The sequence below is a fragment of the Bacillus rossius genome, chromosome 3, assembly GCF_032445375.1.
Source record: "Bacillus rossius redtenbacheri isolate Brsri chromosome 3, Brsri_v3, whole genome shotgun sequence".
In the NCBI taxonomy this organism is placed as follows: Eukaryota; Metazoa; Arthropoda; class Insecta; order Phasmatodea; family Bacillidae; genus Bacillus; species Bacillus rossius.
The window spans coordinates 112,746,913-112,765,302 of NC_086332.1; the positions used below are offsets into that span (position 1 = coordinate 112,746,913).

Genomic DNA, 18,390 nt, shown 5'->3' on the forward strand with positions numbered 1-18,390 from the left:
TTTCCGAACTCGATGTCTGTGATTGGTATTTTAAAAGTATACATGTACCTGAAAGACTATCACCCATCCAGAAACACAGAAGATGCTGCAGTGTTTTAACTTCCAGCTAGTCTAGGGAAGCTTTTTTTGCGAAATATGCATCCCCTAGTTATGGAAAACGTCTCTTTCAATTTCATACAACAGTAAAAAAAAATGTTTTATTAATGTTAAAAAATGATGGAAATTCATATTTATCCGTTTTAATGAAGTAATTTATTCATACTTGTGTGAGTATAAATTTAAAATATTTAGTACATTAGATAGCATCATATAAACTAAAGCTTTCAACAAAAATAGTTCTACTTTTTTTGTACATCAGTTGATTACCAAGCAATCGTTTTGTAAACTCGTACACTCATGAAAGGCCTCGCACACAGGACACCGGAGTCTACACAGAGGACTGCAGTGTGTGCAGGAGGAGGGGGAGGAGGAGGAGGGTCGAGGCAGCGAGGCGCGGCCAGGCGCCGCAGTTGGCGACGACCCACGCGCTGTAGCGGGACACCTCGGTGTAGACGCCCGGCCAGCCGGCCACGGCGCAGTCTGCGCCCCACGACACGAGGCCCGCCAGGAAGTCACCGCACACCAGCGGCCCGCCCGAGTCGCCCTGCGCACACAGGCCTGCCGTGGCTTGTGGAGGTCGTGGAGGAACAATAGCCATCTACACACATTCCTTCTTCAAACAAAACATCTACAACAATCATTTACTATAACTCTAGGATGCAAAACACGATTTGTGTTAAGAAAATAACATTTATTTGAAAATAAATTTTTATACTCCTTTTTTTTCTGGCATAAAAAACCAAATATTAAGTTGTAGGATTTCTAACAACGAACTTATTCACGCTATGTCGCCTCTTGTTTATAATAATAATAAGCGCCAAATAACGTTAAAGTCACAATTTTGTCTTTCTCAGCCTAGAAATCAGCACAAACCCTTAAACGTGGGCCATATAAACCATAAAGTTATCTCATTCACAATTACAATTTAAATGTTTTTTCTTATTGCTCATATGTTTACTTTATTTTACTGCTTCTATCAAAATTATTTTGAAAGAATTGGCTATGGAAGCCATAAAGAATCAATTAAAGCTATTTCTAAAGCATTTTCGGAGAATTGAGTAATCCTATATTATGATTTCTCAAGACTACACATAAAGTGTTTTGTCACTGCGCCCAGCACTAAGTTTAATGAAAAGTAAAAGGTGTGAGGGCAAGTGACTTCATTACAATATTATGTGTGAGTGAAGGCAGTGTCGGAATGCAGAGGCATATAATATGGCAGCACATTAAGCAAAAACTCTCACCACCATACCTAAATTTTTCTCAAGTGTAAACCTTTTACAAAAAAATCTCTAGCTTACTGGACGTGGAGTTCAGTGGTAAAGTCCCAAATTATAACAAACTTTCAGCTTGTACGAGTCTGGCATTGAAATCATCCTGATGGCGACTGGTTTTTATTTCTGGGTGTGAATTCGAAAATCTCCGTCGAAAACGTAATGTTGCGAACCCGAGAGACAAGACCACGATGCCAGGTTCGGAGCTGGTTGGCGGCCCTGCACGGCCACTGACGTCACGCACCGTGTCACGAGCAGTACACTGACGTGAGGCATGCCACGCGCGCCTGGCAGGATTACAAGGGTCGACGCTACCCCCTCCCCCCTTCGCTTCCCGCGCATCGTCCTTCCTCGGCGCTGTTATCTATCGCTGAGCGACTTTGGGAATTCCGCCGGCCGCCACGCGGGGTGGCGAGAATAAACACCGCCTTTCGCGATGTTTCGGGGGTCGGGTCGGCCCGGGATGACGCGACTCGTCACTGCCACTCTCGACGGTTTGAGAAGGGCGCTCCAGGTACTTAAGCAGCGACGCCGGCCTGCGCGATAAACCGCGGCGGGAGTCCCGCGAGAGTTCCGAGCGAGTTCGGAGAGTTCCGCGAGTGAAGGGAAGTGCGACATCGGCGAAGAGGGTGAGAGACCCCCTCGAAAGTGGCTCGACGAGTAGCGACGGGATCGAGAGAGTGCGACCGAGTGGCGCGAGGTTGTGTGAGGACAAGCACGAGGTGAGGAGAAAACCTCGGTTGAGCCTAGCTCCAATGAGGAGTGATAACTGTGGAAATTGATATACAATTAGTGACTTACAAATAAACATTTTTAAGTGCCAGTGATTGGTGATCGGTCATTATTAAGTACAATTATTTATCAGCAATGTAAATATTAGTAATTAATAAAACTGAAACAAAACTTAATTGGGCTATCACTTACGAACCCAGTTTTCTCCCCACATTATATTCGTAACAGTACTAACCTGACATGAATCTTTACCACCTTCTTGATAACCAGCACACAACATGCCAGGTTTTATTAAATTCACAGTTCTGTTGTAATTGTCGCACGGCATTATGGGAACGATGACATACCTCAATACCATGGACAATGAGTTGATGTTCATCTGAAATACACAGAAATTTCCAGATTTTGTCAACTATATACAATAAAATGCTTAAGTTGATAATTAAATTTTTTCATCCATGAGCTAAATACAACAGCATTACCAAAAAGATTCGTCTAAAAGAATCACATAATATAATACATTCAATAGTCGGTACGGTTGAAATGAAGCAAACAATTAGTTTGATAAGCGGTTATCTAAGAAGCAACACTGTCTTATGCGGGCTGCCTATCTGCACAGTGATGTAGCAGTCTTATATGGGCTGCCTATCTGCACAGGGATGTGGCTGTCTTATGCGGGCTACATATCCGCAAAAGGAATGGCTGTCTTATGCGGGCTGCCTATCCGCACAGGGATGTGGCTGTCTTATGCGGGCTGCCTATCCGCACAGGGATGTGGCTGTCTTATGCGGGCTGCTTACCCGCACAGGGATGTGGCTGTCTTATGCGGGCTGCCTATCCGCACAGGGATGTGGCTGTCTTATGAGGGCTGCCTATCCGCACAGGGATATGGCTGTCTTATGCGGGCTGCCTATCCGCACAGGGATGTGGCTGTCTTATGCGCGCTGCTTACCCGCACAGGGATGTGGCTGTCTTATGCGGGCTGCTTACCCGAACAGGGATGTGGCTGTCTTATGCGGGCTGCCTATCCGCACAGGGATGTAGCTGTCTTATGCGGGCTGCTTACTCGCACAGGGATGTGGCTGTCTTATGCGGGCTGCCTATCCACACAGGGATGTGGCTGTCTTATGAGGGCTGCCTATCCGCACAGGGATATGGCTCTCTTATGCGGGCTGCCTATCCGCACAGGGATGTGGCTGTCTTATGCGGGCTGCTTACCCGAACAGTGATGTGGCTCTCTTATGCGGGCTGCCTATCCGCACAGGGATGTAGCTGTCTTATGCGAGCTGCTTACCCGCACAGGGATGTGGCTGTCTTATGCGGGCTGCCTATCCACACAGGGATGTGGCTGTCTTATGAGGGCTGCCTATCCGCACAGGGATATGGCTGTCTTATGCGGGCTGCCTATCCGCACAGGGATGTGGCTGTCTTATGCGCGCTGCTTACCCGCACAGGGATGTGGCTGTCTTATGCGGGCTGCTTACCCGAACAGGGATGTGGCTGTCTTATGCGGGCTGCCTATCCGCACAGGGATGTGGCTGTTTTATGCGGGCTGCTTACCCGCACAGGGATGTGGCTGTCTTATGCGGGCTGCCTATCCACACAGGGATGTGGCTGTCTTATGCGGGCTGCTTACCCGCACAGGGATGTGGCTGTCTTATGCGGGCTGCTTACCCGCACAGGGATGTGGCTGTCTTATGCGGGCTTCTTACCCACACAGGGATGTGGCTGTCTTATGCGGGCTGCTTACCCGCACAGGGATGTGGCTGTCCTATGCGGGCTGCTTACCCACACAGTGATGTGGCTGTCTTATGCGGGCTGCTTACCCACACAGGGATGTGGCTGTCTTATGCGGGCAGCCTATCCGCACAGGGATGTGGCTGTCTTATGCGGGCTGCCTATCCGCACAGGGATGTGGCTCTCTTATGTGGGCTGCCTATTCGCACATTAATGTGGCAGTCTTATGCGGGCTGCCTATCCGCACAGGGATGTGGCTGTCTTATGCGGGCTGCCTATCCGCACATAGATGTGGCTGTCTTATGCGGGCTGCCTATCCGCACAGGGATGTGGCATGTCTTATGCGGGCTGCCTATCCGCAAAGGGATGTGGCGTGCTAAGGCCCGCGGTGCACGTAGTCACGTTCTCTGTAAAATTTTCAGCAGTGGATTATGTTCACACTACAAGGCTGCATAATTATGATTACCTGCTTACTTTGTGAGTATCTAGTTTAGGTCAATAATGGTTTTTCTTTTAATTGTTTATATGTTATAACTGATTTAAGGAACGCACGGCAAAATAATTCGTGACTTTTCTCGGTGAATGATGTGGTTTTTGGGAGCTTTTACACAGCTACTGGGCGTCTTGTAGGTTTTGGGAGTGATAATTAAGAATTGTGTGTGTAGGGAGGGTGAGGTTATGTGTACGTGTGTTGAGTGTATAAGGTTACACTAACGTGTTTATAAAAGAAATGGGGAGATGTTAGCAAATAATTTATTTCCTTGAGCACAATGGTGACATTATCGTCAGAACAAATGTGATACCACTTCCAAGAATATAACCCACGCTCTTAATTTTGGTAAACTAATTGTAGGTTAGAAAATGTTTGTAAAATATCGCTTCTCAACTTAACTATATGGGTGTCCCAGTAATTTTAGTTCAAATACTGATATAAAATAACATGAATTATCAATAACGATGAATATTTACGTATTTGTCGATAACTAGTTAAACATGTGCAATATAAAAAAATAGGTATGCAGAGCTTAGTTCATATGACTATTATTAATGAAGCCTTTGGTGTGTCGTTTGAAACAACACGCATTCGTAAGGCTCACGTGATCGATAACAAAATATTACGTAAGTGTTTTTGAAGACCTTAAATATAGCACCCGAAATATTTTGTGTGGTGTAATATCGCATGAAAATTGAGGTAAGGTTAATTTAAGCCACGTACAGCTTAGCTCAAATCATAAGGTCAGTATTTTCCATTCTTAATTCATTCTTAAAATGGCATATGTGTAAAAATTTAATTAATTTTAAACATTTGTATTAAATAATGTAGTCAATCATACAATAAAATTTCAGGTGCTCAAAATTTTTATTTCACATCATAACCGTTTAAGAATGATTTTTAAAAATTGTATATGTGTAGGTCTTTTAAATGTATAGTATATATTAAGTAACTGATTTTATTACTTATGTTTCAGAGTGTATGAAGATATATTTTACCTTGATGAAATCACACTTTCCTCCTTTTCATTTCATGAATTAGACAATTTAAAAAAATTAATCACAACCCTATTATTTTTACTATGTTCATGCCATCGTCTACTTTGGAACACTCATTTACTATGGCTAGAGCTATGTTTATAATAATTAAATAAATCCACCCTATTACAAAAACCTCCCATTATTTAAGGATATTTGAAACAATCACATCTTTGTTTGAAATGTAGAGTAGGATTTTAAATAACTTATCCAAAGTATTAGTTGGTTCTTAGTTTTGTTAGCATTACTTAAAAAATATCCTCAAAATTATTTACCCTTGTCCTGTTTTCCTACAGTTATTTCGATGTAAAGTTAAGAATTAATTAATTATAGAAAAATATCTTAACCAGAAAAATCCAAACATTCCTTTTTTCTTTTGCAGATGATGTAAACTCCAAACTAATAAACCTATATTTATATTTTTTATATAATAAACCTATTTTTATTTTGAGTTTAAATTGACCTTGGCAATACCAACTAATAGATTCCATAACTTTTTTTATAGTTTAAATGATAATAATCCCTGTTACAATTTAAGAGGTGATATTTTGGCGAATGTTGAATAAGAGAAGGTAGCTTAAAGTATATTTAATTATAGTTTCCTATATTATGAATAATTTTCTATTTGATTAGAAGGTATTATTATTAAATATTAAAACTATGTTCACTATATTTTACCTTTTAAATACTATAAATTCTAGAAGTTGTAAAAAAGAGTTGGTAGATTTTGCATGTTTGTAAATTATACTACATAACTTACATCACGTTTGAGTAGCTTCAGAGACATACATTTATATATTTTTAAAATTTAACTGCCTTTTCTCCCATTTTGGTGGTCAAATATAGAAAGCTGATATGGTTAAAACTGATATTAAATTGTAATTTTGTACGCTTCATCTTAATTTTCTTGGATATATGATTTATTACAATAAATACTAGCGTGCCCCTGTTTCACTAATTTGGCACCGAACATCGAAAAATTGAAAAAGTGCTCGAATTAATTAATTATTTAAGTTATTCATCCAGCCTAATTTGCTATGGAAATATAAATATTTATGATAAAACTTAACCACCTTCCTTTTTACACCATTGAAAGGCTAAATCCGGAAAAAATTTATAAATACAATTCGTAACTCTATGTGCTTGTTGTTTATTCTTAATTTCTAACCCTAAGATACATTAGATACTGAAATATGCATTTCTTTCTATAGACCAACCCTTAGGGCCTGAATCTTGCAAATTAGTCAAATAATAATTTTTAGTTTATTATTTTTACAATTTAATTTACGTCTTAGTTTCAGAGATACAATATTTTAAAATAAATGAAAACATTTTCATCACCTTAAAAACGAATTTTAATAAATACAAATTTAAGCAATACGAAACTTTAGATTAAAGTTTTTTTTAGTAGGTATCGTACTTCTAGTCCTAATTGAAATGGAATTGCTAACATTAAGTTTTAAAACACACCTACTGCTTTTATTTAACTTAGGGTGTGAATTACACAAATTTGTGAACTAAACAAAGTTTTCGTATGTTTATTGTACACACCTTTTTTATTGTTTTAAATTAAATTTTAAGTAAAAATCATGTATCTTAAAAACATATTTACCCCTTAGAACTGGAAATACGCAAAATAAAATTTGTAGTTGGTGGTTTTTGTTATGCTTGGTTGAATTCGGAGATATAATAAATATCTTGAAACTACATGTATCTCGTTTTCAGTACCCAAGGGTTAAATGATGCAAAATGGTGACATTGTGGTTGGTAGTTTTCGTATGATTATTATTGGTACCCAAAATAATTAAATATGCTTCAAAACTTATTTCGGATAGGTATATATAATTTATTCTAATTATTTTGGATGTATAATTATTCATATATAACCACAATTTTCACCCCTTAATCGTTGAATTTCGCGAAATATAAAAAAATTGGTTGGTAGTTTTCGTGTGTTTATAATTGTTACCCAATATAGTTTCTTCTGCTTGATTAATTTCAGATATATAATGAATTATCTTAAAACCATATAAACATCTTTTTCACCCCTTATGGGATGGAATTCTGTAATTATATATAACCTTGTTTTTACGTTAGCCAAAGAGCTTTTTAAAAAAATAATCATAATTCGTCAATTAGTTTTTGATTGATGCCCGAACTACTGACACTCACATAAACAGACAACAAGACATAAATTTTGAAAACTAATTTTTTGATCTCTCAATAATGTAGATAGCCATTTCCAATAGTTTTTTTTTACTTTATTTCATCATATGTACAGACGTTTTACCTCGAAAAGTTTTATTATTAGTACCTATAGATGAACAACACCGCCCCTCGAGTTGCAACTACTAGGACGCACAGTTTCGACGCACAAGGCATGCAGTGAGCATTCTGGAAGTAAAACCCACAGAAGGCAGTGCAGGGCAGGCCCTGATGCCAGAGTCCGGTGGAAGGCCATACTCCGACTGTCACGAGACTCGAGACACAGAGTATGAACGCAGAGGGAGACAATGAAGAGATACCGGCAAGAGCGAAGGCTCTCTGAACAAGTCACTCGTTATCCCAAAGGCTGGTAAGGAACCGAGCAAGAACTAAATAAACGGGAGAGAACTCACGTCATAGAAGCCCCAGCCGGAGACGACACAAGAGGTGTTGTACTCTATGGAGGTGTTTCTCAGAGGTATGGCGGCGATGTTCAGACCGTTCACGGACAAAGGAGCGTTAAGCTGAAACAAAGAATGAACACATTAAAATTTATTAGATCTGACATTTACAGTGTTTTTCACAACTCTAAATGGAATGAAATGGTAAAGAAATTTAGTTAGTACACTAGCCAGAAGGAATATATCCAGCACTTCATGACCTCTTCCTCAAACAGCAATATATTTTTTTACACTAGGCCTAAGTATAATGAAATGTCTGTTTTATGAAACGGGGCTTAAAACGATTACCAAGAACCCCCCCGATAAGTAGGGGTAACCTGGTAGTTCTGGGGCTGGAGTAAACAAAGCAAACAAATGGTTGCTCAGGGCCCAGAGGTGGGCGTGGCACCACGTGTCTGGAGGTGGGCGTGGCCACCCGGCCACGTGGCGGCTCCGCAGGTGGTTGTTGCTCTTTAAATACCACTTTGCGTGGAGCTGTCTGCTGGTGACGTCACTGCCGGCGGCCATCTTGGTTCATATCTGTATCGCGGCGAACCGCGCCCTGAACACGGGGACGAAACACGACAGTCACTAGAACAGTCACTAGACCAGGTTGACCGTTGGGGGAGGAATAATTAACATTTATTGCACCATGGGACCTCTAATGGAAATTCAGTAATTTTCATATTTTGTCCAAAGAGTTTTTTAGTTTGATTTATACTTATTCAGCAATAAAATAATATTTCACCACTTTTCTAAGAGTACTTTATGCCTAGGAGTCACAAATAATTAAATTTATCGGGCGCTCCAATAGAGGTCCCCTGGGCATGGGGGAAAGTAGTCCCTAATGGGTGGTCCCTCGGCGGTTTCCTGGCGACTAGGTCGTGCTGAGCTGCGACGGTAGTTCCCTCCCTGCAAGCTGCCAAACCTCGTCAAACACAAGCATTGTTTACTATGTTGACGCTATGGTCAAGGTTCACAAGGTACTGGAGAGAAAGGGACAGTGAGCCACAGGTAATTGTAGTCAGGGTATTTCTAACTTTCGCAAGAGAAGGTTCCTGCAATATTTTTTCTTCCAGAACCAGGCAAATAGTGGACTTGGAGTTTCAGACCAAGAAGATTCTCCTTAATGTTAGTACTATAACTATTTATTTTATAATACTGTTTGTATGGATCATTGGGATAATTTTCTTATTGGCAGTAATTTTAGGGACTTAATATTCTTTGTGTATAATTGTAATACAGTGAAATTTCATTTTCTAGGTTCAGAACCAAACGAGCTGCGCCATAGATTTGATGTTTGGTCAGATGATCCTTATTACTCACCATCTGATAGTGATGAAGAAGAACATGAGCCACGTAGAGAGCAAGGTTTATTAGCAGCTGATAACCATTATAGAATTAGTGTGTCCGGATTTAGTGCATCAGTCAATGAAAGCCCTGAATGTAGTGCACCTGTTCACAATGAAGCGGAAACTATTGTCTCGGAATCGAAAGTGCCGGCAACTAGGGAATTCCGAGATTTGAGTGTCGAGGATGTGCTTTTAGTGGAGAAAGCAAGACACCACCTTTTGACATTGTTTAGAGTGATGTGGAATGCAGAAATAAAATTATCACATTTGAGCTAAAGCCCACTATTAATCCTCAGCTTACAGCGGACATGGCGATACTGTATGTTTATTTTGTTGTTCACAATGAAATTCTGGATAATATTATTGAATATACTAATCAATATGCCGAAAAAATTAATAGATAGTGGCATTATTGATGAATATATTTCTGCCTCAAGTAGACTAAATGACCGGTATCCCACTGATAGGAGTGATATTATGAAATTTGTAGGCATTTTGGGGTACTTGGGATTAGTAAAATATCTGTCCAAACACTTATACTGGATTACCCATTATCTTTACAAAAATAAAGTCTGTCACAGAGCTATGTCAGGAAACAGATTTGAAGTACTGTTTCCTTTGTGGCACTTCTCATACAACGAAAAATGCATAGGAAACGATAGAGTCCATAAAATTCAACATTTGGTTGACTTCAGAAAAATTATAATTCGTTAGTCACTCCAGGTGAAGTAGTTTGCGTGAATGAATCAAAGGTACCGTTTAGAGGAAGGCTCATCATCAAACAGTATCTTCCAAACAAAGCCCACAAATACGGAGTCAAATTTTTAAACAGTACTGTAACAAGGACAACACATGGAGTTCGAAGATTTATTAAGGGAAGGAGAAAGAAGCAGGTGTTTCAATCCCTACAAATATAGTCATGGGCTTAGCCGAAAAATGATTGGATAAAGGACGTGTAGAGTCGGCAAAAAAATTGCTAAATCGGAAAACCCATTTATTAGGCACTATACGGAAACGCAGGAGGAATTTGCCAGTTGAGGTAGTGTCTGCACAGCTAATAGGGAAAGATATGATGGTCCGACAGAGCGAAGAGCACTACTGTGCTCAATTGGAAGGACAAAAGGAATGTTGTCATTTTATGCACGAAACACGGATCTTTAAAGTTCCAGAAAAGACTAGGATAGGTATTGTAACCAAACCGAAGGCAGATGTAGATTATAATGATTGTAAAGCTATATAGATATCTCAGACCAAATGCGTAGCTACAATACGCCATTACGTAAAAGCTTATTTTGGTATTAAAAAATTGCTTTGGAATTTATTTTCGGAACCAGTTTAGTCAATAGCCATATTCTCTTCAAGCTGGCCACTAAAACAATATTTCAATCACAGACTAAAAGAAAAAAGTGGCGGTAAGTTTTCCACGCAACGAGTCTGCCGTAGTGAAATTCGTTCCTGCACAATGACATTCAAGAGGAGGACCAAACCGCAAAGTATGGAAAGGCTGCAGTGGGTGCAAAATAAAGAAAAAAATAGATTTAATTAACAAAAATAAGTTTTAAAAAGTGGCCACGTATTGTGCCGTATGACCATTAGAACTTTTTTTACATCCAATGTTTTGATGAATCTCATCAGAGTGATGCAAATTTAATTTTTTTCCTGCTACAGGGTTCAGAGTGGTAGTGGTGGTTGTTGCCGATGTCCGCCAAATTAGATTATGACGTTCAAAATTTACCATAATTTGCTCAAAATGGCTCATAATTTACACAAGTATACGAAAAATTCGTCAACATTTCCAGTTTTTGGGGACACAAATTCCGCCAAAAATCTAAAATAAAACTCAAAATACAAAAAATCCATTTTAGAGGAAAAACTCGTAAAAAATTCGAACGTTCGAAATTCAAAATGGCTCAAATAACTTTTATCTTAGAAGAAACGAAAATTCCTCATAGCAGTTTAATTTCCACGTCATCTAGCCGTCGAGGTCATGTCCACCATCTTGTCGTCTGCTGGAGACCACCATTTAGAATTGTAACGTCATCTCTGCAATTATCATTGCGGCCGCCATCTTTCAAATCCGTAACTATTATCCGTTTTTAACGCGAAATATATTAAAATTTATAAAAAATTAATTAATAAAATAATTTCGACATTTTAAAATTTGTCCGTCATATTGAAAATCCGATAATTGGAGCTAGAAATTCGAGATAATATTTTTTTAAAAAAATATTAACTTATTAAATTTTTATAGTAAAATTTATAAAAAGTTACTGGGTTAGAACCCGGTGAGGGCAATCATTAAAAATGGTAACTGATACTTCATCCACAGAAGCCACAAGTAGACTGATGCCAAGGCAGATATTACATGTCGGCCATATTTTTTTTTTATCTGCTGGAGGCCACCATCTTGGATCCGACATATGAGTTTCGTTCGCTAGAGTGCACTGTCACCCTATAAGTATCATCTTTGCCTGCTGGAGTGCAGTAATTATTTATTAACAGTCAACTGTTGCGATATCCGCCATCTTGTTGGCATCTTGGCCACCAACTCTCATTTATGTAATTATTTAGCTATTAATTCGGGAAAAATTCCAAATGCAATGCAAACTATATACATAGATATTAATTAAGTAATTTGTTTTATAAATTTTAGAATTTTTCCCGAAATTCTAGCTCGAATAATACGGATATTTATTACGGTGGTCAATTTTCAAAATAGTGATAGATTTTTTATTAAAACTTTATCAATTTAATTTTTTATTAAATTTTAAAAATATTCCTGTTAAAATCGGACAATATTTATGGATTTTAAATATCGCGGCCGTAACGATGATTGCAACGATAGTCACAATTAAAATTTGTGTTCTCCAGCAGACGACAAAATGGCGGACATGACCTCGGCGGCTTAGGGTGGCTACACGACGTGGAATTGAAACTGCTATGAGTAATTTTCGTTATTATTTTAATACCGTAATTTTGATTTTGGCTATCAAATGTTATCCCCTTTCCAGATAACTCTTTTAACTATCGTAAAAGAAATTTCGTAGTTTCAAACTTTACCGTGATATTTCTGATGGCTATTGTGCAAACCATTTGAGAAACAAATGTTATCACGAATGCGTTTGTTTTTTCGAGGGGCAACGGTGGTACGGCGGTCAAATGCGTGAGGCGAGAGAGAAGCTTGGACAGCAGCTATGATGTGGGAGAAGGTGTCAAATAGCGGACGTGTGAGCACGTTGGCCTGGTGGACGTTTGAAAACGAGCTGCAGAAACTCCTACCTTGGAGTTAGCCAGCTCGTTGTTTGTGCCTACCAAGTGTTGACTTCCAGGGGGACCTGATGTGGTGGCTGTCATTTGGAAGAGAGAAATCATTTTCTGTTCTACAACGCCGCTTGATTGATTAAATTTTTGCAATGCCCAATACGGGCTTTGACCTGGTATTTATAAAAAAAATTAAAACACTGTGGATATTCTTGCGACAGTGAAAGGTAAATGGTATTTGTGCATGCCTTAAAAAAAAGCATATATTTGACTGTTTATACAAGTGCGTCGTGTGGAAATTTACAGAAGTTTATGCTGGTAAAATGCAACTTTATAGCAGCATGCGTAGCTGTTCCCTGACTTGGAATGTATTTGAATGTGTTTATTTGCATGGCTCTAAACGATAATATACCTCGGCCTATGTTTATGGGTCAGTATGCGGCATAGCTGATTTCCCTATTTGTTTTACTATTGCAATGGACTTTGTATTAAAGCACTGGTGGAAAATTTATTGTCTCAAAATGGAATTATTGCGGGAAATCATTAACGTTTTTTAATTCTGGCACTAAAGTAAGAGTAAAGCTCTGTATCTTATAAAATTAAGCAGTTAGTGTTGCAAATGGCAAGTAGCATCAAAGACAAATGAACAATTCACACGGTATTTGTGAACAAATTTTGTTGCCCAATAACAGAACTGAGCACAATGCTTTGTGAAATGATAATATTGATTTTTGGTGACTTATTAGGAAACTTTACCGACGGAGTCATGCAGTCGTCGTCCAAAAGTGAATGGGGTTTATTTAACGAACGATTTCATTACTGCTATATGTCTGTCATCATAGGGTGCAAAAGTATATTATATATTACTCTTTTTTGATCAGCCATCTTAAAGACTTATTAGTTTATAACTTTAAATATATTAATTTAAATATTTTTGGAGGCTAAGCATATATTTAAAAGACTCATAATATTGAAAGTAGTATGCAACTAAAAATAATGTCATTATTATGTATTTGTATCGTACTAGTTACTTTATTTCTGCTTTTTTTTTTTTGTAAATTGGTGCAAATGGATTATGAAATTACGTATATGTTATGTAAAAAGAGCAGTTAGGTATACGATGTTAGTTTTATGGATAATTTCATATTATATAGTCTTTGTATCAAAGATATATCAAAAGGTAAATTGAATCGAAATATTTTGTGGATAAAATAAATATTGTTTGGGTTTATTTAGTTGTTTTCCATGACTCAACAACTTTATTTCATTTCCTTTTAGTACCAGCATTTTCCTTCAATGGTAGGGGAAAGTGGTGAAATACCGCACAGGTGGGCAATACCGCACAGCCCCTTTTTTATGTTAACTGTAGGCTGAGCGCCGCCTTGTACGTGGCACGCTCTAGCGGGAGAGTGGGTGAACTAAGTAGTAAGAGACTATTTTGGTAGTAGCCGTATGAGTGTCGCGACCTGCTCAGAAAGTTTTTTTAACATTTCCTTCTTATTTTGTTGTTTCTTATTTAAGAGGTAAGTACTATTTATATTCAATTTAAGTTTAATTCATATAACTGGTTGGATTCGGCATTTTTTTACGGTAGTATGCTAAATATATCGTTTGAATAACGAACTTTGTTTCTTGTTTAGAGGAGCTAAAACGGCGGAACACATCGTGGGGTATTACCGTACAAGTAGGGTGGGTAATGGCGTACAGTGTGCGGTATTGCCCCTTTGTTGTGGTTTATGACTAAATATAATTTTTAAATCTATTTTCCAGATAGAAAACTAATTTATCATAAAGAATTCCGTTAAAATATTAAACAGTCATTTATTTAACATAGACTAACAGAAATCATGTGTAGGTGCAAAACATTATTTTTAAGCAACTTTTGTGTTGCCTGTCAATAAAGGTGAATAATAAAATACAATACATGAACAATATTTTTGCTTATTTTTCATATGTTTATGCAGCAAATTTTTTGATAAATTTGGTGTATAAATATTGTCAAGACCCTTATAAAACTACCTGGCATGGTCTTATAAGCAAATTTGGTCGGCTCTTTTAGGCCAACTGTAAGGATTTGTTTTCACGCAGTTGTATGTTACGATACAATGTTACATAGTGGATATGACTCCTACAAGTATTCTTTTAAAACTGTTTTCACAGATGGCGAGGAAGAGAGTGAGAACCACAAATAGAGCGAAATGGACTGCAGAGAGTATGAAGGAAGCATTGAATGCCATGGCAATGGGTTGAGGGTTTAGGAAAGTAGCAAGATCTTTTGGGATTCCTGTATCCACTCTAAAATATCGGTACAAATCTGGACACTCACATGAAGCTAGCTTAGGTAGAAACTCAGTCTTCTCAGCAGCCCAAAAAAAGGAACTAACCAATCATATAATAACGATGGCTAGAATGTTTCATGGAATCACGCCTGTAGATTTGCGCCGAATTGCTTTCGAATTCGCTGAGAAAAATTCTATCCGGAATGATTTTAATGCAAGTTCTCGAACAGCTGGAAAAGACTGGCTTCGAGGGTTTCTTAAGCGAAATCCACAAGTCAGCCTTCGCAAGCCAGAAACAACAAGTTTGAATAGAGTTATTGGGTTCATTGAAGCTGCTGTAAAAGAGTTTTCTTCAAACCTTGAAACAGTGAAGACGAAACACAAATTTCAGGGGTCAAGAATATTCAATATGGATGAGACAGGAATATCTGTTGTTCAGACTCCAAGTAAAATTTTGGCGCCCAAAGGCCAAAAACAAGTTGGATCACTAACAAGCCTGGAAAGAGGCAAAAACATAACTGTCTGCATGGCTATGAGTGCAAGTGGGTCATACATACCACCGATGTTTGTTTTCCCAAGAGTGAGGATGAGTCCAACTTTGAAGAAGGGAGGTCCTGAAGGGGCAATATATGACTGCTCTAAGAATGGGTGGATCAACGAAGATCTTTTCATTAAATGGCTGGAGCATTTTGAAGCACATGTGAAGCCAACAAAAGAAGACCCAGTGCTGTTGATCACCGATAACCATAACTCTCACAAGACATTAAATGCATTCAATTTTTGTCGAGATCATGGTATTGTTATGATAACGATTCCTCCTCACACCTCGCATCGTCTCCAACCACTGGACTTAACATTCTTTTGTCCCTTAAAAAATGCCTACAACAGAGAGTGCGACTTGTTTATTAAGGTAAATGCATTTAAAAGGATAAATGCAGACGATGTTGCAATGTTGTTCAACAAAGCATTTATGAGGGTTGCGACTATTGAGAAAGGAGTTTCTGGATTCTCTGCTGCAGGAATTTATCCCATGAACCTTGATAAATTCACAAAGGATGATTTTACATTCCCTACCACTCAGATAAGTTCCAGGCGTACGTCTGACCTTGTAACCGTTTCTGATGATTTCGCAGAAAGAAGTGAAGTCGAGAATAGTCATGATCATACGGTTAGGCCTACAGTCAGTGAAAACGAAAACATTCAGGAAGAAAACGTTGTGAATGAATCGAGTGAAAACGCTGAATGTTACCAGCAAACTGTCATTAGGCCTACTGAAAAGGATTTATCTACTGCTACAACTTCCATTAGGTTTTCTGATGTAAATCCCATTCCTTGTCTTAGACCTACAGCTGGACCTTCAGAGGCAACACCTAGGCATCGGTCTAGGCAGCATTCGGTAATTTTCACTGCAACTCCAACTAAAGTCGTGCTTGAAGAAGCTATGAAGAAAAAACAAGCAAAGAACATAAAAAAACCTAAAAGCTAAGAAAAGAGAAGCGAATCCTGACAGGCGTATGAGCACCAGCAATAAGAAATTGAAGCTTGAGGAGACAATAAAGAAAAGTAATAAAATAAGCAAATTTGGTCCAAAGAATTAACTTTTTGGCACTGCCAGTTCCGATGATGCAAGTGATGCAGATTATTTTGCACATTTATGCGATGACAATGATATTGACGATCTTGACGAATTATTTAACCAAATTTCAACTACGCCTACACCTGATTCAAGTGTCACGTGCATGTTTTGTAGGGAGTTTGGCAGAAATAATGAGTTGTGGTTCAGATGTGTTTTTTGTTCGGGATGGGTACATGCTGACTGTAGCGCATCTGACACAGCAGAAAATTTTGTGTGTGACTTTTGGACTGTGAGAGGAAAACATTAAAAAATTAATAATTACTTATTATGTAGAAATAATTCTAATGTGCGATTTTCTGGCCTGATATACATGTCTTAGTTTTATATTTTTCCCAAAGGTCTAAATGTAATAAAAAGTTTAAATGGAGTGTGTAATTTATGCTTCATAGTCGGTAGTTAGTTTATGTTGTGTTACTTGTACATAATAATATGGTGTGCGACATTGCCCCATGGTGTGTGCGGTATTGCCCCATGGGGTGGGGAATACCGAACAATTGCATCATTTTGTTTTGTTGTAAAATGTAAATAAACTTATTAGTTTTTTGCAGATTATATTATAGAGATGCAAAAGGTATATATCTAGGTTCGTATAATTAGTCAGCATATTTTAAAACAAATAATAAATTTCAATTTATAGCACTTATTCCTTAAGTGTGCGGTATTTCCCCACTTTCCCCTACACTGATAGTGGGGTTTAAATTTATTTTAATTATCTGTTGTACGATAACATGGTTTTCGTCAAGATTTTATTTATTTATTATTATGAAATTAAATGTTAAAGATAATATGCTATGAGTATCGTTATGTAAGAGTAAATATTATATTGTTAATTGTTTTCAACGAGATTAAGCCACGAACAATCTGAATTATTATATACATCCACAATAGCAATTACTGTATTTCCTCATATAATGTTGCAAACTATCCTGAACTGAATTTATTTTAAATTATTTTATTTTATTTTGTTCCATAACAGCATTTCAAGCTAACTGATTTTGTGATTTGTCATTGTTTGTAATTTTATTAATTACTGTTACTTACCGGTATTCTGCTGCTTAATATGTGTACGAAGGCTGCCGGATATGGCCTTACAGCAGCCAATCAGCACCCAGATTTGAGTTAACAATAAGCCTTTTGATCAACAGGGAGGAAGTAGTAGAAATAAGTAAAAAAAAAGAAATGTCTTAGGCGTATGCTTCGAAAGGCTTAGCCTGACGGTGTCATGTAGTATTTTTAATATTGTGTAAAATATTTACTACAGTTTGTGATAATATAGTGCGCGTTGAAATCTACATTCTGCAAAGGCGTGACGTGAGTAAATGTGGCGAGATGTGACTATGTTTCACTTAATTATTTAGGGATTTCAATTGAAGCCTAAGCCATTGCCATTACATTCAAGCCTTTCTCAATAGTGCCACTATCTTCGTTTGAAACTTTATTTTTGTTTTGCCCCAGTACCTGTGTCTTAAACTGAAAATACCTGCATTTAAATAAGTTCGAGCAGTTTAATTAATATTTTGAGACATTTATAAGCTGGAATAATATACCGGAGGTCTGTTTAAGTGTAATCATCGCAAACCCTGAACAAACTAGCTGTGATAAATTTGAACAATTGATCGTGATACAAATGCATAAAGTTAACTAATTATGAAATATTTTAAAACTGAGTTAACATTTTTCTGGATTTATTTTAATATTGAACGAGTTTAAAGAACTTTTGAAATAATTTATCTCGCCGTACATCCTGTTAATTATATCCAGTTAAACATCACCAGGTCTACCCTAATAATAATAAACATTAATCTTTTTTTCATTTTAATTTTGTAAATCTAAATCAACCTACAG

General features: G+C 37.8%; 1 protein-coding gene across 1 annotated transcript in view; it reads right to left on the minus strand.

The window, feature by feature from the left end:
- Positions 1-242: 242 nt before the first annotated feature.
- LOC134531360 (trypsin-4-like) overlaps positions 243-18,390 on the minus strand; it is a 178,056-nt gene continuing 159,908 nt past the window's right edge. The window contains exons 6-8 of the mRNA XM_063367059.1: positions 7,991-8,101; positions 2,341-2,484; positions 243-643 (exon numbers count right to left, since the gene is read on the minus strand). Of these exons, the coding sequence (XP_063223129.1) occupies positions 428-643; positions 2,341-2,484; positions 7,991-8,101 (471 nt within the window). The 3' untranslated portion in view covers positions 243-427. The remainder of the gene's footprint in view (positions 644-2,340; positions 2,485-7,990; positions 8,102-18,390) is intronic.